The sequence below is a fragment of the Ambystoma mexicanum genome, chromosome 2q (assembly GCF_040938575.1).
Source record: "Ambystoma mexicanum isolate Mex_15411 chromosome 2q, UKY_AmexF1_1, whole genome shotgun sequence".
Classification (NCBI taxonomy): Eukaryota; Metazoa; Chordata; class Amphibia; order Caudata; family Ambystomatidae; genus Ambystoma; species Ambystoma mexicanum.
The window spans coordinates 843,371,888-843,386,492 of NC_090924.1; the positions used below are offsets into that span (position 1 = coordinate 843,371,888).

General features: G+C 46.7%; 1 protein-coding gene across 11 annotated transcripts in view; it reads left to right on the plus strand.

The window, feature by feature from the left end:
• The window catches only part of ARHGAP12 (Rho GTPase activating protein 12), a 697,283-nt gene that overhangs the window by 287,374 nt on the left and 395,304 nt on the right, over positions 1 to 14,605 (plus strand). For all 11 annotated transcript variants that reach the window (XM_069648062.1, XM_069648064.1, XM_069648067.1 and 8 more), the window contains one exon: positions 2,563 to 2,637. In XM_069648062.1, coding sequence (XP_069504163.1) covers positions 2,563 to 2,637 — 75 coding nt within the window. The remainder of the gene's footprint in view (positions 1 to 2,562; positions 2,638 to 14,605) is intronic.

Here is a 14,605-nt window from a genome sequence, read left to right on the forward strand (position 1 = left end):
GACAACACAGTGGCCATGCACTACCTCAACAAAAGAGGAGGCCGTAGGATCACTACCACTGTGCAGAGAGGCAATGCAGCTCTGGTTTTGGGCAATTCAAGAAGGAATCTCTCTTTCGGCAGTCCACCTAGCCGGGGAGAAGAACTTGACGGCAGACACTCTGAGCAGGCAGGGCACAGTCTCCCACGAGTGGGAACTAGCTCAGGAAGTCCTTCAGGAGATCTTCGCCCTTTGGGGAACCCCTCAAGTGGATCTGTTTGCCACCAGTACCAACAGAAAATGCGATCTGTTTTGTTCAAGGGAATTTCCCCCGAGAGGAGCTCTGGGGGACGCGTTCGTAGTGGAGTGGGAGTTTCCACTCCTGTACGCGTTTCCACCAGTCCCTGTCATTCCTCAAATGATCTGGAGGTTGAGAAGATACCGGAGAACCATGATCCTAATTGCCCCAGGCTGGGCCAGGAGAACGTGGTACCCAGACTTTATGGACATGTCCATCTGCCCTCCCAATTCGTCTTCCACTCAAGGAGAATCTTCTCTCTTAAAAGGGAGGTCAGGTTCTCCATCCAGACATCAGAACCCTCAACCTTCATGTCTGGCTTCTGAAAGGTTGAGATACAAGGATTGGGAACTCCCTGATGACGTCATGGAAGTGTTGCTTTCGGCCAGAAGGCCACCAACAAAGTCTTTATACCGTTGCCGTTGGAACAAGTTTTGCAGCTGGTGTAGAGAAGAGAATATCAACCCCTTTTCATGTGGAACACCAACGGTGTTATCCTTTCTAATCTACTTGACAAATTCAGGCCTTCAAATTGGCACTATCAAGGGCTATCTCGCAGCGCTATCGATCTTCAAGCGCACTGCGGAGGAACCTTCGTATTTCAAATTACCCTTATTAATACAATTTCTAAAGGGATTAACTAATGTCTACCCGCCAAGACCTTTCCAGGTTCCTTTATGGGACTTAAATTTAGTCTTAAATTTCCTGATGGGTACTCCTTTCGAACCACTCCACTCTTGTTCGCTAAGATTTCTCACCCTTAAAACTGTCTTATTAGTGGCTTTAACATCTGCTAGAAGGGTGAGCGAATTGGAAGCTCTATCTTGTAAACCCCCTCATACAATTTTCCATAAAGACAAGGTTGTCCTACAGGTGAAGCCTAATTTCCCCCCAAAGGTGGTTTCTGAATTTCACATCACTCAAAAAATTACCTTACCTTCATTCTATCCGCCTCCCCATCGGGGGAAAGAGGAAGAAAGGCTACATAGGCTGGACCCAAGGCGGACTTTAAGTTTTTACATCAGCAGACTGGCTAGGATTAGACAAGCAGACCAACTGTTCGTGGGTTACTCAGGGACCAAGTTGGGACTACCGATAACGAAACAAACCATTTCCAGATGGATTATTTTGGCCATCCTGGAATGTTACAAACTGGCAGGAAAAGAGCCTCCTCAAAATCTTAGGGCTCATTCAACCAGGGGTATCGCAGCCTCCTCGGCCCTCCAAAGAGGGGTTCCGGTTCGAGACATATGTGCGGCTGCCACATGGTCGTCCGCACATACCTAAACAAGATTTTACAACCTGGATTCCTCCTCTAGTCATGAAACTAGGTTTGGCAAAGCCGTATTACATTTGGTTCATTCCTAAAAGGAAACATGGAGTTTTACTCCCACCTCCAATTGCACACCACTGCTATGGGAGTCTATCAAAGATAAGGAATGCGTCGGAGGACACAATCCCTTCGAAGAACAAGTTACTTATTACCTTGTAACGTTCTTTCAATGGGATGTTTTTCCGACATATTCCTTATCGCCCCTCCCATCCATCCCCGCAGTAATACTTCCCTTCTGGTTGCAGCTTACGCTCCTTCAAGGTCAATAACCAATTCATGTACAACATCTATTAACGTCAAAACGGAACTGAGCAACGGACGCTGCGCAAGTCTATTTATACGTGTGGTGACGTCGGCGCCGATACAGAGGCCGTCGAGGGACGTCGACGCGCAGCGCACTCTACTGAAAATGTTTTCCGAGGCCAGCAAGCTGGAGATGATCTATCAAAGATAAGGAATACGTCGGAGGAACATCCCATAGAAAGAACGTTACAAGGTAAGAAGTAACTTGTTCTTCTCACTGCAACCATCTACCCTGCGGTATGGTTTCAATCTCCAATCACTAGATTTGTACTATGGTATGAATGGGAGATTTTGGGTTTAAGGAATTGGTATAATATATACAGTACTTCATTCGTGGAATGGTGTTAAGACATTTAAATTCAGGGGGAAAAGACATTTAAATTCAGGGGGAAGCAAGATTGCTTACCCTTCACCACATGGATCTAAAAGTAAGAGTTGTGATTCTAAAAAGTTAAACTTGCGTATTGATATTTAGGAATATTGATAGCTGTGGATATGTAATGTGGACTCTTACCACACAGTTTTGTCATTATTTGTACAAAATGAAGTCTTTAGCAGACTTAATTTTGTTGGGGGTATTTTCTTTCTTAACAGTAACCAAGAACCATATGCATGTGCTCATATATTTTGTTTTGACTTTTTTTTGCAGGAGTCTCCAAATTCATCAAAACATTGCTTTTCAGAAAATGAGACTTCTCCATCCTCGCCAAAGCATCACTCCAAAGTAATTTTTTTGTTCTTTTCCAGTACGTTTTACTCCATACATATGTGTAACAATTTGCCGTCTATTTCCCTGAGGTGTATACCATTAAGTAGCTTCGCAACTAATGTAAAAGACAAAGTCTGATCAGCAAAATGTTTGAACAAATAGGGCTAGTTTGACAGATTATGTGGAGTTCCTCTGAGCATCTCTCCAACGTATTATGTTTGGTAACAAGTAGACATTGGGCCTCATTAGGACCCTTGCAGCCACGGAATGAACGGTGCCGGTAAGCGACCAGCACCGTTCATTCCGGCCCACCCTATTACGAGGTCTGCAGTGGGTCCTGCTCTGGAACGCATGGTAAGACCAGGCATCCTTAGCGTGACCTGCTTGCAGACCAGGATGCTAAAAACGGGCCCGTCATTGACAGACCTGTTACAATCCTCCCCATTCCCATTGAGCCCTATGGGGGCTCAAATGGGAATGGGGATGGTCCGGGTCCTGCAAAAGGGATTTACCGGACCCTCCAAGGTCGGAATGGCCCGGTAAGTCCCCTTTTGCGGGACCCGGACCTGGTACCCAGTATGGGGGTAGCCATGCCGCTTAAAGCCTCCATACTCGTAATGAGGCCCATTGGATTTATTCCATCAACGGTGTAAAGAAGCCTCGTTCTAGTGCAACCACTCGTTTGACCCCGGACGTCTTTCCTCTGGACCTTCCTTGCTTGGCATCATATGTTAGAATTCTCTCAAGTTGCCACATTTCAGACAGAAGTAGTTCATCCAGTCATCCTTTTTTGTCTTTGTATTTTGGTGTTTTTATTATTGATGGCAAGAGAAACTACAAGGGAACTCACTCGTTACAAGCAACAACTTAAAAGTTGATATTCCTGGTTGTGGCATATATATATATATATATATATATATATATATATATATATATATATATATATATTACGCCGTGAATAATATTGCCGGGAAAAAGTCGTGGTGATATTATTTGGGTGACCATATATATATGGGGACAGGGGCAGCGGGGGTGTCCCCCACATGTTCCATGTTATGTTCCATGTAATAATGTCCCCACATAAAACGGCAATTTTTTTGCATGGCGATATTTTTGCGGGGACAAATTACATGGAACCCTCCAAATGTGCCAGACTATGCAATAATTTTTCTTGTTTGAAGTTGTTGGCTCTCATGCTTATGTAAATATTCTAATCAGATTCATGGGAACTGGGCAATTTTATTTCTGATGAAATAAAATCTTTTTTTTTTTGCTTTGCGCTTTCACTATTCTGTTGTAAGAGTAAAGTTGTATTTTTCGGGATTACTTTTCTAATTTAAGATTTGTGCATCCACAGTCCCTGAATGCCCCCTTGTATGGTCCTGTTGTACTTCATGTTGTGCTTAGTTGATATGTTGCCGCCTTTCCTCTACTTGTGTATAGATCCCCTCAAAATTATACTTTCAAAGAGATTCATTTACATTTTCTCATATTGTCACAAAATGTATCTACCTAGATGGTGGTGGTCTTCACTTTCTTTAAGAGACCATTAGTTCTGCATCCTTGAATAATGTCTTATGAAAAAACATCATGTTGTGGTACATCATTTTCTCTAACACAATAAGGAATGGTCAGAAAAAGCTTATGTGGCTGATCAATCAAAAATGCCACTTGTTTCAGGTGTGCAATACATTCTCCTGTTGCTATTTTTAAGACATATGTCTCTGCTGTAGGAGGCAAGGCTCCCATCTTTTACTATCTCTGGACTCTGATCACACAATTCACTGCTGTCTAATTTAAATCTGGCTCACCCAGATCCAGCCCCCGTGGTCTCCCCTGAATTAATTGGACACTTCAACATTGTTGTTAAGCTTCAGAACCGTCTGGCAGCCATCATGATTTCCCTAAAGGTCAACCACCCCTGTTCCTGATATTTCACTTAAATATGTTTTGCTCAGTTGTCTACCACTGCGCAAATTAGATGAGATGACTAGTCCCAGTCCTGTTAGGAACTAGAAGGTATCGACAGAAAGCATATTGGAGGTGTTGTTTAACCACTATAACATCTGTAGGGATTATTAGTTAATTATGCTTGTGTGACATACTTCGAATAAACAGTTGGATTTTTTTTTTTTAATTAAGAATGCCTTAATCCTAGGTGACAAAGTATTAGATATGGAGTAGAGGTAACACTATATTGCAAGCATACAAGTACATCTAATATTCCAGAAAAGTACCTCCAGGGATCATTCAGTTAGTTGTACTTGTAAAACATTATTTAAGAAAGGGTGTTTTGAGGCGAAACCAAGAAAAACATGCAACCCGGATGCAGGGTTATCAGTTGTGAAGTAAATGTTTGAACATGGTTACTTATCTTTATCAACACAATTCAGGCATTTGCCTTTGCTGCAAGAAAAAGGATGGATGCGGATGGTGTTAGAACAGATTTTCTTGTCATTTTCCCTTCAGTTGTAGCCCCTCCCCAAACGTTTGGCTTTTGTCTGACCATCCTAGCCTGACTTTTTCCAGTGGAGCCCAGCCTTCTGCTGTACTCAGTGCTCATCTTGTTAAAGGGATAGTGCGCTCAAAAATGTTATTGTCCCGATCGTTTGGGCATGTGATTTCTCCAGCATGGGGTCTGGCATGGATTCACATGCTCATGAAAATTCCCCGTCGTCAGGCTGGGAATCCTCGGTAAAGAAAAAATCAGTATCAGTTTAGTTTCTGATCTGTCTTTCTCAGTAGTAACCAATCACTGGTCTCTGGGTCATACTGCCCCCAGCCAATTACTGCCCTCTCCCTAAGCCACGCCTCTAGCAGCCATCTTCAGATTTGGGAGCACGCAAAGTGGCAGTATGACCAAGTGAAGAGCCGTAGAGGGGCAGGAGGGAGGGTTCGCATGTGAATCCATGCCAGACCCATGCTGGAGAACAACAGTTACAGGTAAGTAACTTGTTCCTTCTCCAGCATGGGGTCTGGCATGAATTCACATGCTCGTGAATATAAGAATACATAGCAGTACACATACACAACCATGGGAGGTGGCAAGGCTCAACATTAAGCATTACATAAAATTCATTAAGCATCTCTTACCTCCCCACCAGGCTCACCTTAAGCAAACAGGTTGCGCAGCACTGCTTGGCCGACTCTGGACTCCACCCTGGAATCCCAGTCGACGCAGTAGAATCTCGTGAAGGTGTGCGTCGACCTCCACGTAGCAGCCCTGCAGATGTCCAGCAGGGACACACCAGACGAGAACGCCGTAGTAGCAGCGATCGCTCTGGTCGAATGGGCTCTCGGACGGCCGGGCAACGGTCGGTTTGCCAACCGATGACAATGCATGATGCAGCCAGAGGGCCATCTGGAAATGGAAGCCTTCGAGAGAGCCTTCCCTTGGTTCAAAGGTCCAAATTTCACAAACAGCTGTGATGTCTTCCGAAAACTCTTCGTTCGTCCACGTAGAACTTCAGCGCTCTAGCCACATCCAGCCAGTGCAAAGTCCTCTCGGCCGGAGATGAAGGCGACGGGAAGAAAACAGGCAGCACCAAGGGCTCGTTGAGGTGGAAGTCCGACGGCACCTTGGGCATAAACGAGGTTTAGATCCTGTGTACCTGGGCCTCAGTTGTGGGGACAAGAGGGAGGACGTCTGGAGGACTCCTGCACTGCAACGGGACGGTCAGTGACCGAAAAGGACCAACTTCTATTTATTGGCACTTCGCGGTTTCAACTCCTCGCATCTCAGCAAATGGCACCACTGCGGTTCATGGGTGACGAGATGGGCTTTCCTTGCATCTGGGGTCCAGCACTCTGTTGAGGTGGCTCAGGCTCAGTCAGTCCTGCTTCCTGGGAGCCCGGAGTATCTTCCTGGAGCTCTTGGCCAACTTAAAAGCAACACACACAATCTGGTGTTGCTCTCCCTGGCCCTTCGGTTCCAGCAGCAACTGCAGTGGAAATGCAACCAGCTACGAGAGGATGTCCAGGTGGCTTACTTTGGAGTTGATTGGTCCCACCAACTCAAGGGGAGAAGTTGTCCTTGCAGGGCTACTGTAGTGGAAACAAATTTGGAGCTTCAGCACAGCAGCAGGGCTTCACCGGGCAAACCAACGGTCCAGGAGTTGCAGCAGGCGTCTCTTCCAAGTTCTTCCTCTGATTCCTTCGTCCAGTGGTTGACTCTGCCTTCCAAGCCAAAAAGCCTTGCCTTTTTATGCAGGTTTCTCCCATTCATTCCAGCTTAGCTGCTAGTCAAACAGCAGGGTGGCTGTCCTTGCCGGATAGCCAGCCGGCCAATCGCCTTTAGGTGCATTCTTGTAACCAACGGGATTAAGCACAGGGAATTTCGGGTACCTCCCTCAATTCCTGCCCCCGCAAGACATACTGGAGCCGGAGGCGGGCTTCACTCGTGAATCCTGCCAGAAACAAAACGAACAAAGGGACCAAACCTGCAAATGGTTTTTTATCTTCCAAACTCACCCCTCCCTACCCTACGCTGCTCATGTAAAGGGATTTCCATATAAGACTTTTCCTGACTTAAGAAGGCCAAAGAACCAACCTTTTGGCGCATCCATTGTTGCTAGCCACTTTAGTAGCCATTCAGCTGTAAACGGTGCACGAGAAAAATGTGAACAGTAAAAATCAGTTGCCGCGAGCTTGATTTAGGCACATTGTAAAAGCCATTATATAAAAAGATACAAGGATGCAAAGTATCCTAACTTCACTTCACTGTGTGGCAATTTGTAACAATACTTCACAAAGAGAGACCTAATCTCTCAGTACAGATAGTCTTGGAGACTAGTCAGTTCCCCATAAGAATGCAATGGAAGTAAATCAGAAGGCTTTACTTAACTCCCGAAAGTCAGGACACCGTTCAAAACAAGGGAAAAAAAGGGTGTCTCCAGACTATGGAGGGAATGTTGCAAAAAGAACTTTTTTCTTAACCTCTAGTTCAGCAATAAACCGACCAGAGAGACCCTCAGTAGCTTGGAAAGAGCTACCATTTAGCCATCGGACCATTTCCTTTCTCTGCCAGTAACGTTTACTGGTACCTGTTCTTACAGTCCAATACGGTTGATTTTCTTGAATGCAGCATGGCCAACTTGCCTCTTAGTTGGTGCTCTCCTTTATTCCATCTTAATGCTGCTTCCATCATTACATCTATTTTCTGATACTTGCAGTAAGTCCACTTTTCGCACTATGCCTAGTGATATACCTACTCACTGGTCTTCCTGTAGAATCTCTCATCCCTTAGCCTCATGCAATATTTCTAATCTTGTTTACCCACTTTGTGACGCTTGCATCAACGTTGCTCTTTGGAATGCTTGGTCTATCTCTAAGAAAACCCACTCTATCCTTGATATGTTCCTATGACTTAACTTTTATGTATTACTGGGACTTGGCTTTCTTATTTCAACTCAGCAATACCTGATTAGCTGTTCACATCTGATACTGCTTTTACACATACTCTTCCTCTGTGTCTTGGAGGAGGTACCGGTATTCTTTATCGGCCATCTTCCACGCTTCATACTACTCCCCACTCCTTACCTACCTTCACCTCGTTTGACTACTCTTTCTACTTTCTCCACGTCTTGTGCTGTGACATTTCTTTTGATTTATCATCCTACTGGTCCTCTTGCCACTTTTTGTGATTACATTGATGCTCTTACTTTTGGGCAACATTCATCTTCTAATCCTACTTCTATTCAATTTCTAGATATTATTGATTAATACTGTCTCTCTCCCCTTCTACTCCCCCCCCCCCCCCCCATCTCATATCTCTGGATCCTGTCTGGATCTTATATTCACTTTTTCCATGTCTACCTCATGTTTCCATCTTTCCGGTCTATTCCTCTGATCATCAGTTGCTCCTTTTCTCTATTTACCCCCCTGTTTCTGATACTTGCTCTCTTCCCTCTGTTGCCGCCCCTTCTTTTTTCATTGTGATATTTAATACCCTTTTTGTATCTTACTGCATTGCCGCTCTTCCGTCTCATTCTACTTTTCTAACTTTCAATGGATGAAGCTACTTCAGCTCTCTCCACTTCTTTCTACTTCTCTTGATACTTTATATCCTGTCTTTGAATTCTTTCCCTCTTGTAAAGCCTCTCAGCCTTGGCTTACTCCTAACCTTCGCTCTATGCGAAGGGCACTCCGACGCTTGGTACGTCGCTGGCATAAATCTCGGCCTATGCCCGATGGTGTTTTATTCTCCTCTAATACTTTATATGATAACAAACTTCTCTCCTCTAAACGTCTGTGCTTCTGTGATCTCTTGCACTCTCAATCATCCCATCCTCGGCGCCTCTTCCAATCTCTCGTCTATTTACTCCCCCTTCACCTGATACTGCGTCTGACTTTGGCAACTTCTTCACTTCTAAAGTGGATTCACTTCATTATGCCATTTCTATTCTCCATCTCCCCCTCATTCTGCTTGCCTACCTTCCTCTACTATGGTTCTTTCTTCCTTCTCACCTATTTCTAATTCTGATACCTCATTGCTCCTCTTTCAGGCTCATCCTAATGCTTCTCCTAAAGATCCTGTCCACTCTATTCTTTCTAAAATCTATTCCTCTCTTAATTCCTAGCTCACCAGTCGTCTTAACATTTCTCTTATTACTTCTACCTTCCTTCTTTTATTTAAACATGCCATTATTCCTATTTCGAAAAAACCCTCTCTGGACACAGCTATTCTTTCTAATGTTTGTCCCATCTCTCTCTCCTTCCCTACCTTTCCAAACTGTTGGAACATCTTCTTTACTCGCAGGTTTCTTACTTTGTCACCCCTAATTCCATTTGACCTCATTTTGAATCTGGCATGCGACCTCTGCACTCTACTGAAACTGCTCTTTCTGTCTGTGACTCTCTGCCCGTTATGTTAAACACTTCTCTATTCTTATACTTTTGGATCTTTCCGCTGCCTTCAACACAGTGGATCAATTACTACTTATCCATACTTGTACGTCCAGTCCCCTTTCCTTCATCCTTGTGGGCTTCACCCAACATGGGGACGGTAACGGAATAGTTGTCAGCGAAAAAGGGAGCTTACCATTTTAATTTAATAGAGCGCGCAGGGTTCATCCTTGGGCCCTGCCCTCTGGCGCCTCACTGCAGTCCCTTTTTCCGCACTGACAGTGTCGGACCTGGCAGCCAGCACTGAGACCTTTTTAGCTCTACGCTTGGTCCCCCGTTTTTTCATTTTTTTCAATCTTATTTAACCGCCCTTCAGTGCCTCATGGGACTGCTTGTTCCCGGCCTTACACCCCCATGCACTATGTAGGGTTTGGGGCTCGACCACCGCTGTCACAGGGCATTGAAGAATTGGTTGTCGCATTGGAGGAAGATCTTCCATACTTCTCCTCTGCCCCACCTTAAGGACTTCGTCTCCAGTACCTCTCGTCAAGACAAGGTAAGGCCCTGTGTTCAGCACGGCTTCACAGCGGTGCAACTCCTTCCCTGTGGTTCCCACGATAGGGGTTCCTCGGATTCAGGTTCTGGCAGGTCCGAGGCCTGAGGCTACCGGCTCCCAAGCTGAGGTTCCTGTGGGCTCTAACAGGCACTCCGGGATGTCCTCAGAAGGGCAAGCAAGTTCGTCCTCGAGGGGGTAAGAGATTGTCTAGTGCCACCTCCAAGAGTCGGTCATCGGCATGATCCAGCACAGCTATCGGCAGAGGGCATCCAGCCTATCTGAGTTCACTCCGAGGTCGTGAGTCAGGGCTTTATGACTACCAGCCGGCCGAGGGCCCAGCACCTGCCCGAGTGATCTCAGAGGTCGACGCTTGTACTTTGGGTGCAAAACCTAAGCTGAATCCTTTTGTGTCTGAGGCCGCTTGTGGTCCAGGGCCTTCGCACCCTCCTGCCAAGGGCAAGGCGCAAGACTTCAGAATGGCACAGAGGCACGTGGTGGAACCAGCCAAGCCAGCAGCTCGCTTGAATCCAACTCTGGATCCTGCCCATTCAATGTGCTTTGCAGGATGATCCTGGTCCCCTTCCCTCTGGAAGCGGCAGCGGATTGTACGGAACAGGCATCTGGTCTCCTCAGGGATACACCTATCCATGGCAGCCCTAGGGTTACATGCCTCAGCGCTTTGACCAGGAGCGGAGGCCCAGCACCTCGGAGGGCAGGGACCCCAGGGACCTAGCGGCTAGCAAGGACCACTTCTTCAAGCGCTTCCTCTTCCTCTTGTGTTCCCCTCAAATGAAGGGGCTCCTGAAGGATATAGTGAAGCAGGTCATCCTGCAGGTGGCGCTTCCCCGGCCCTCTCCTCTGGGTGGTTCCCCTGTTCTTCCAGCGGTGCCGGTTCCAGTGCTGCTCCCTCCCCCGGTCCAGACCCTACCAGTTGTTCAGACCCCTCCACCTCCTCCTGTACCACCAATGCTGCCACCTCAACAGTCGTAGGACCTGTCTTTGGTGCCGGACTTATGGGGGACCCGATCGGCACCTGTGTCCCAGGGCCTGGACTCCCCTTGGTCTGCAAAAAGGAGTGGGTAGGGGCTACACTCACGATGTGGCATCCATTAAGGCCTTTCATGACTGCCTTGAGTGCCTGGGGGGAGTTCTTTGGGGGCAGGTGCCTCTACCCAAGGAAGCCCCGCCCCTAGGAGTCGGGAGTGCTAGCAGAGGTTTTGGGTAAGCGCACCACGTTCCTGTCTGACATCCCTCTCCAGAAGGATGTCCTGCAGGTTGCGAGAAAGGTCAACCCCCAGATGAACAAGAAGCTGGACAGCAGGTTCAGGCAGACGGAGGGGAAGCCAATCCTCCTGGCCTCTCCCACCTGCAGCCCCATTTTTCAGTGGTGGCTGCGTCCTCATTATATTCTAAACCATTGTCTTCATCATCCTCCATGGGAGCCACCTTGGCTGCGGCTGACCAGAAGCTGTGGCGGGAGCTTGGGGAATTTATGCCCAACCTCCCTTTCGGACAAGCATGCCTCATTCAAGGCAGGTCCGGTGGATGCCTGGGCCGTTGCACAGGACCTCATGGAGTCTTTGGTCCCCCACATCGCCACAGCCAGCAGAGGGCTGTGTGTTGGTGTCGAGATGAGAAGGACGGCGTGGATGCACACCACTAAGTTTTCATCCGATGTGCAGGAGCAGATCCTGGATCTGCCCTTCAAGGGCGTGGACCGGTTTCATTCGTCAACCGATGAATAGTTGACAAAGAAGAAAACCTCCACTCAAACCGCCAAGTGCTTGGCCATCCTGACAAAGATGGGACAGAAATCCTTCCTTCAGTCTTGGGGCACGACTGAATTCAAACCCAGCGCTTCCTCCAGGCTCCAAGGGGTTAAGGGACTGCTGTAAATGGAGGCCTGACGGGTCGCCCAGCGACAACAGGAGGAAGCAGCAGAGGACTTTGCGTGGGGATTTTCCACTCCCTGTCCTCAGATCCCACCTCCGACAACAAGAAGCAGGGACTTCAAGGTCGTAAACAGCTTGCCTGTGGGGGGCTGTCTGGAAGCATCTTTTTAGCAACCCGTGGCTCCTATCCATAGTCTCCATGGGCTTCAGTCCTCTTCCTTTCCCTCTACGATCCTCTTAGTCAGATTGGGTCCCCAGCTCTTTCATGGGAGGTCCTTTTGCTGTTGGAGATGCAGACGATAGAAACGGTTCCTCTTTCAGACAGGGGCTCCGGTTACTATTCCAGGATTTTTACAGTACCCAAGAACAACCAGGCCTGCCTGAGGGTTGTCCTGGACCTGTCATTTCTAAATCTGTTTTGACTGCTTGAACGCTTCAAGATGATCACTCAGCTCACGTAGCAGAGTCTCTGCGTGCACGGAACTGGATGTGTTCCCTGGACCTCAAGGATGCATAGCTGCATGTGTCCATTCACCAACCGCATCAGAAGTTTCAACAAGGTGCTGCCCTTCAGCCTGAACTCAGCCCCTCGTGTCTTCACGAAGTTGATGAACGCAGTGGCGGGCCTTCTCCGCTTGGAGGGCCATCATCTATACCCTCATTTGGACGACTGGCTGGTGAGGGCAGGGTCACCCTAGGAGGTGTTGCACTCCTGCCAGAGATTGGCAGATATCCTTTATCAACTTGGGTTCTCCTTCAACCAGAGGAAGTCAGTTTTGCTCATTCCGGTATCTGGTACTCCTAGGGGTGCATTGGAACACGACTGTTGCCGGGTGTTCCCCACACCAGAGAGGATCTTGTCCCTCCGCAAGGCGGTGGGGCACTTTCTGGCCACACATCCACCATGGCATGGTGGTTCCAGCATCTTCTGGGCCTGATGGCCTCCTGTGTGCTCACTGTACAGCAGGCTCGCCTGAAGATGAGGCGCCTCCAGCTCCACTTGGAGGCCAATTGGGATCAGGAGACTGGGTCTCAGTCAGACAGGATCCCAATACCACTGCTGCTACTGCCCAGTCTTTGCTGATAGTTGATGGATGGCAATGTTTCAATGGGAGCCCCCTTCACCCGGCCGGAGCCTACCCTTGTGGTGACGACTGACTCCTCTCTTTCGGACCGGGGGGCTACTCTGGAGGGCTATGTGATTAATCGCACATGGTACATGACGGAAGCCCTCCTGCATATCATTTTTATGCTGATGACACCCGACTATTTCTATCTTTTTCTAACATATCCATTAGTCAAACAAATCTCTCATCCTGTCTCACTGCTATAAAAACCTGGATGCTTGATCACTTTCTTGTCCTTAATCCTTCAGAAACTGAAGTTCTACCCAGCTAATACGATCCCTCTCGCTGTTCTCCCTTCCATCTTATTTTCTCCCTCCCATCTGCCTATTTCTCTTATGACACAGAATCTCTCCCTTGAATTTCATTTCTTTTGCTTATCGCATTTCTGTCACATCCCGCTCATGTCGCTTCCATCTTTTCAACATTCAGAAAGTTAGACATCTTCTAACTTTTAGTGCTACTAAGCTTTTAATTTCTTCCTTAATTTTTTCATGGCTATTCTATTGCTCTGTACTGGTCTTTGGTCTCCCCATCTCTCGCCTAGCTCTTCTAAAGTATGTTTTTAATTCTTCTATTTGTCTCTTGTATTGTTTATCTATTCACAACTCTGGCTTCTCTTGGTTATCTTTGCACTCTCAACTGAAATTCATTTGTATTGTATTAAATTCCCTTTATAAACTTGCTCCTATTTATCTCACATCTCTTGTCTCCTTTATGTTCCCACTCGTGCTCTTTGCTCTGAATTTCACTCTCTTCTAACTGCACCCAGTCCTCTGTTTGCATCTTCACGGTTCCGCTCTTTCTTTGACTCTTCAGTGGAATTCTCTCCCACTCTTTACAGTCTATTCACTCTTATCCCACTTTCCGAGCTGCCTTGTCTATTGTATTACTGTTTTCATTCATTTGTACAGTAAATTGGTTTTGTACATCGCCTTGGTGCAAGGCGCTATTTAAATGACTCATCCCAAAATACTTAATAAGGAAGTGATCTCTTTGGAAATGAGACACATTTCCTGGGACCACTTTATTGGGTGGTCAAGTCATTGGCTGTTAAACTGTATGACTCTGTGCAAACCATACATTAACATTATTTTGCCTCTGCATGTATTTCAGATAATCACTTGCTGGCATTATAGAAATACACATTTGAAATGATAAAGTTTTATAAAATAAAAATGTCTCACTCCCATCTGATTCTGCTGTTTCACACCTGATCAATGTTGGTGGAACCTATGCATATTTCGAGTTTTTTTAATTATTATTTTTTATTTTTTGCTGGCCTGGTCCAAATACCCTAGATGCAGCAGATTCATAGGCCCATTATCTGGTAGCCAAAGGGAAGTTATGTGAACTCAAATATTTCCTCCTACTTCATCTGCTGTAAGAAATTTCCTGATTGGAATTAGGTTTTTATTTATACCTAATTTCCATTCCATCACCACCCTCGGATAGAAAGGCCCACTGCAACTCAAGCAAGGTTTAGCCCACGTGGGTCCAAGTTCAACTGTTATTCAGAATCCAGGATTGGGGTCTGCAGGAATTTTCAGAGGGTCTCATCGATTGAA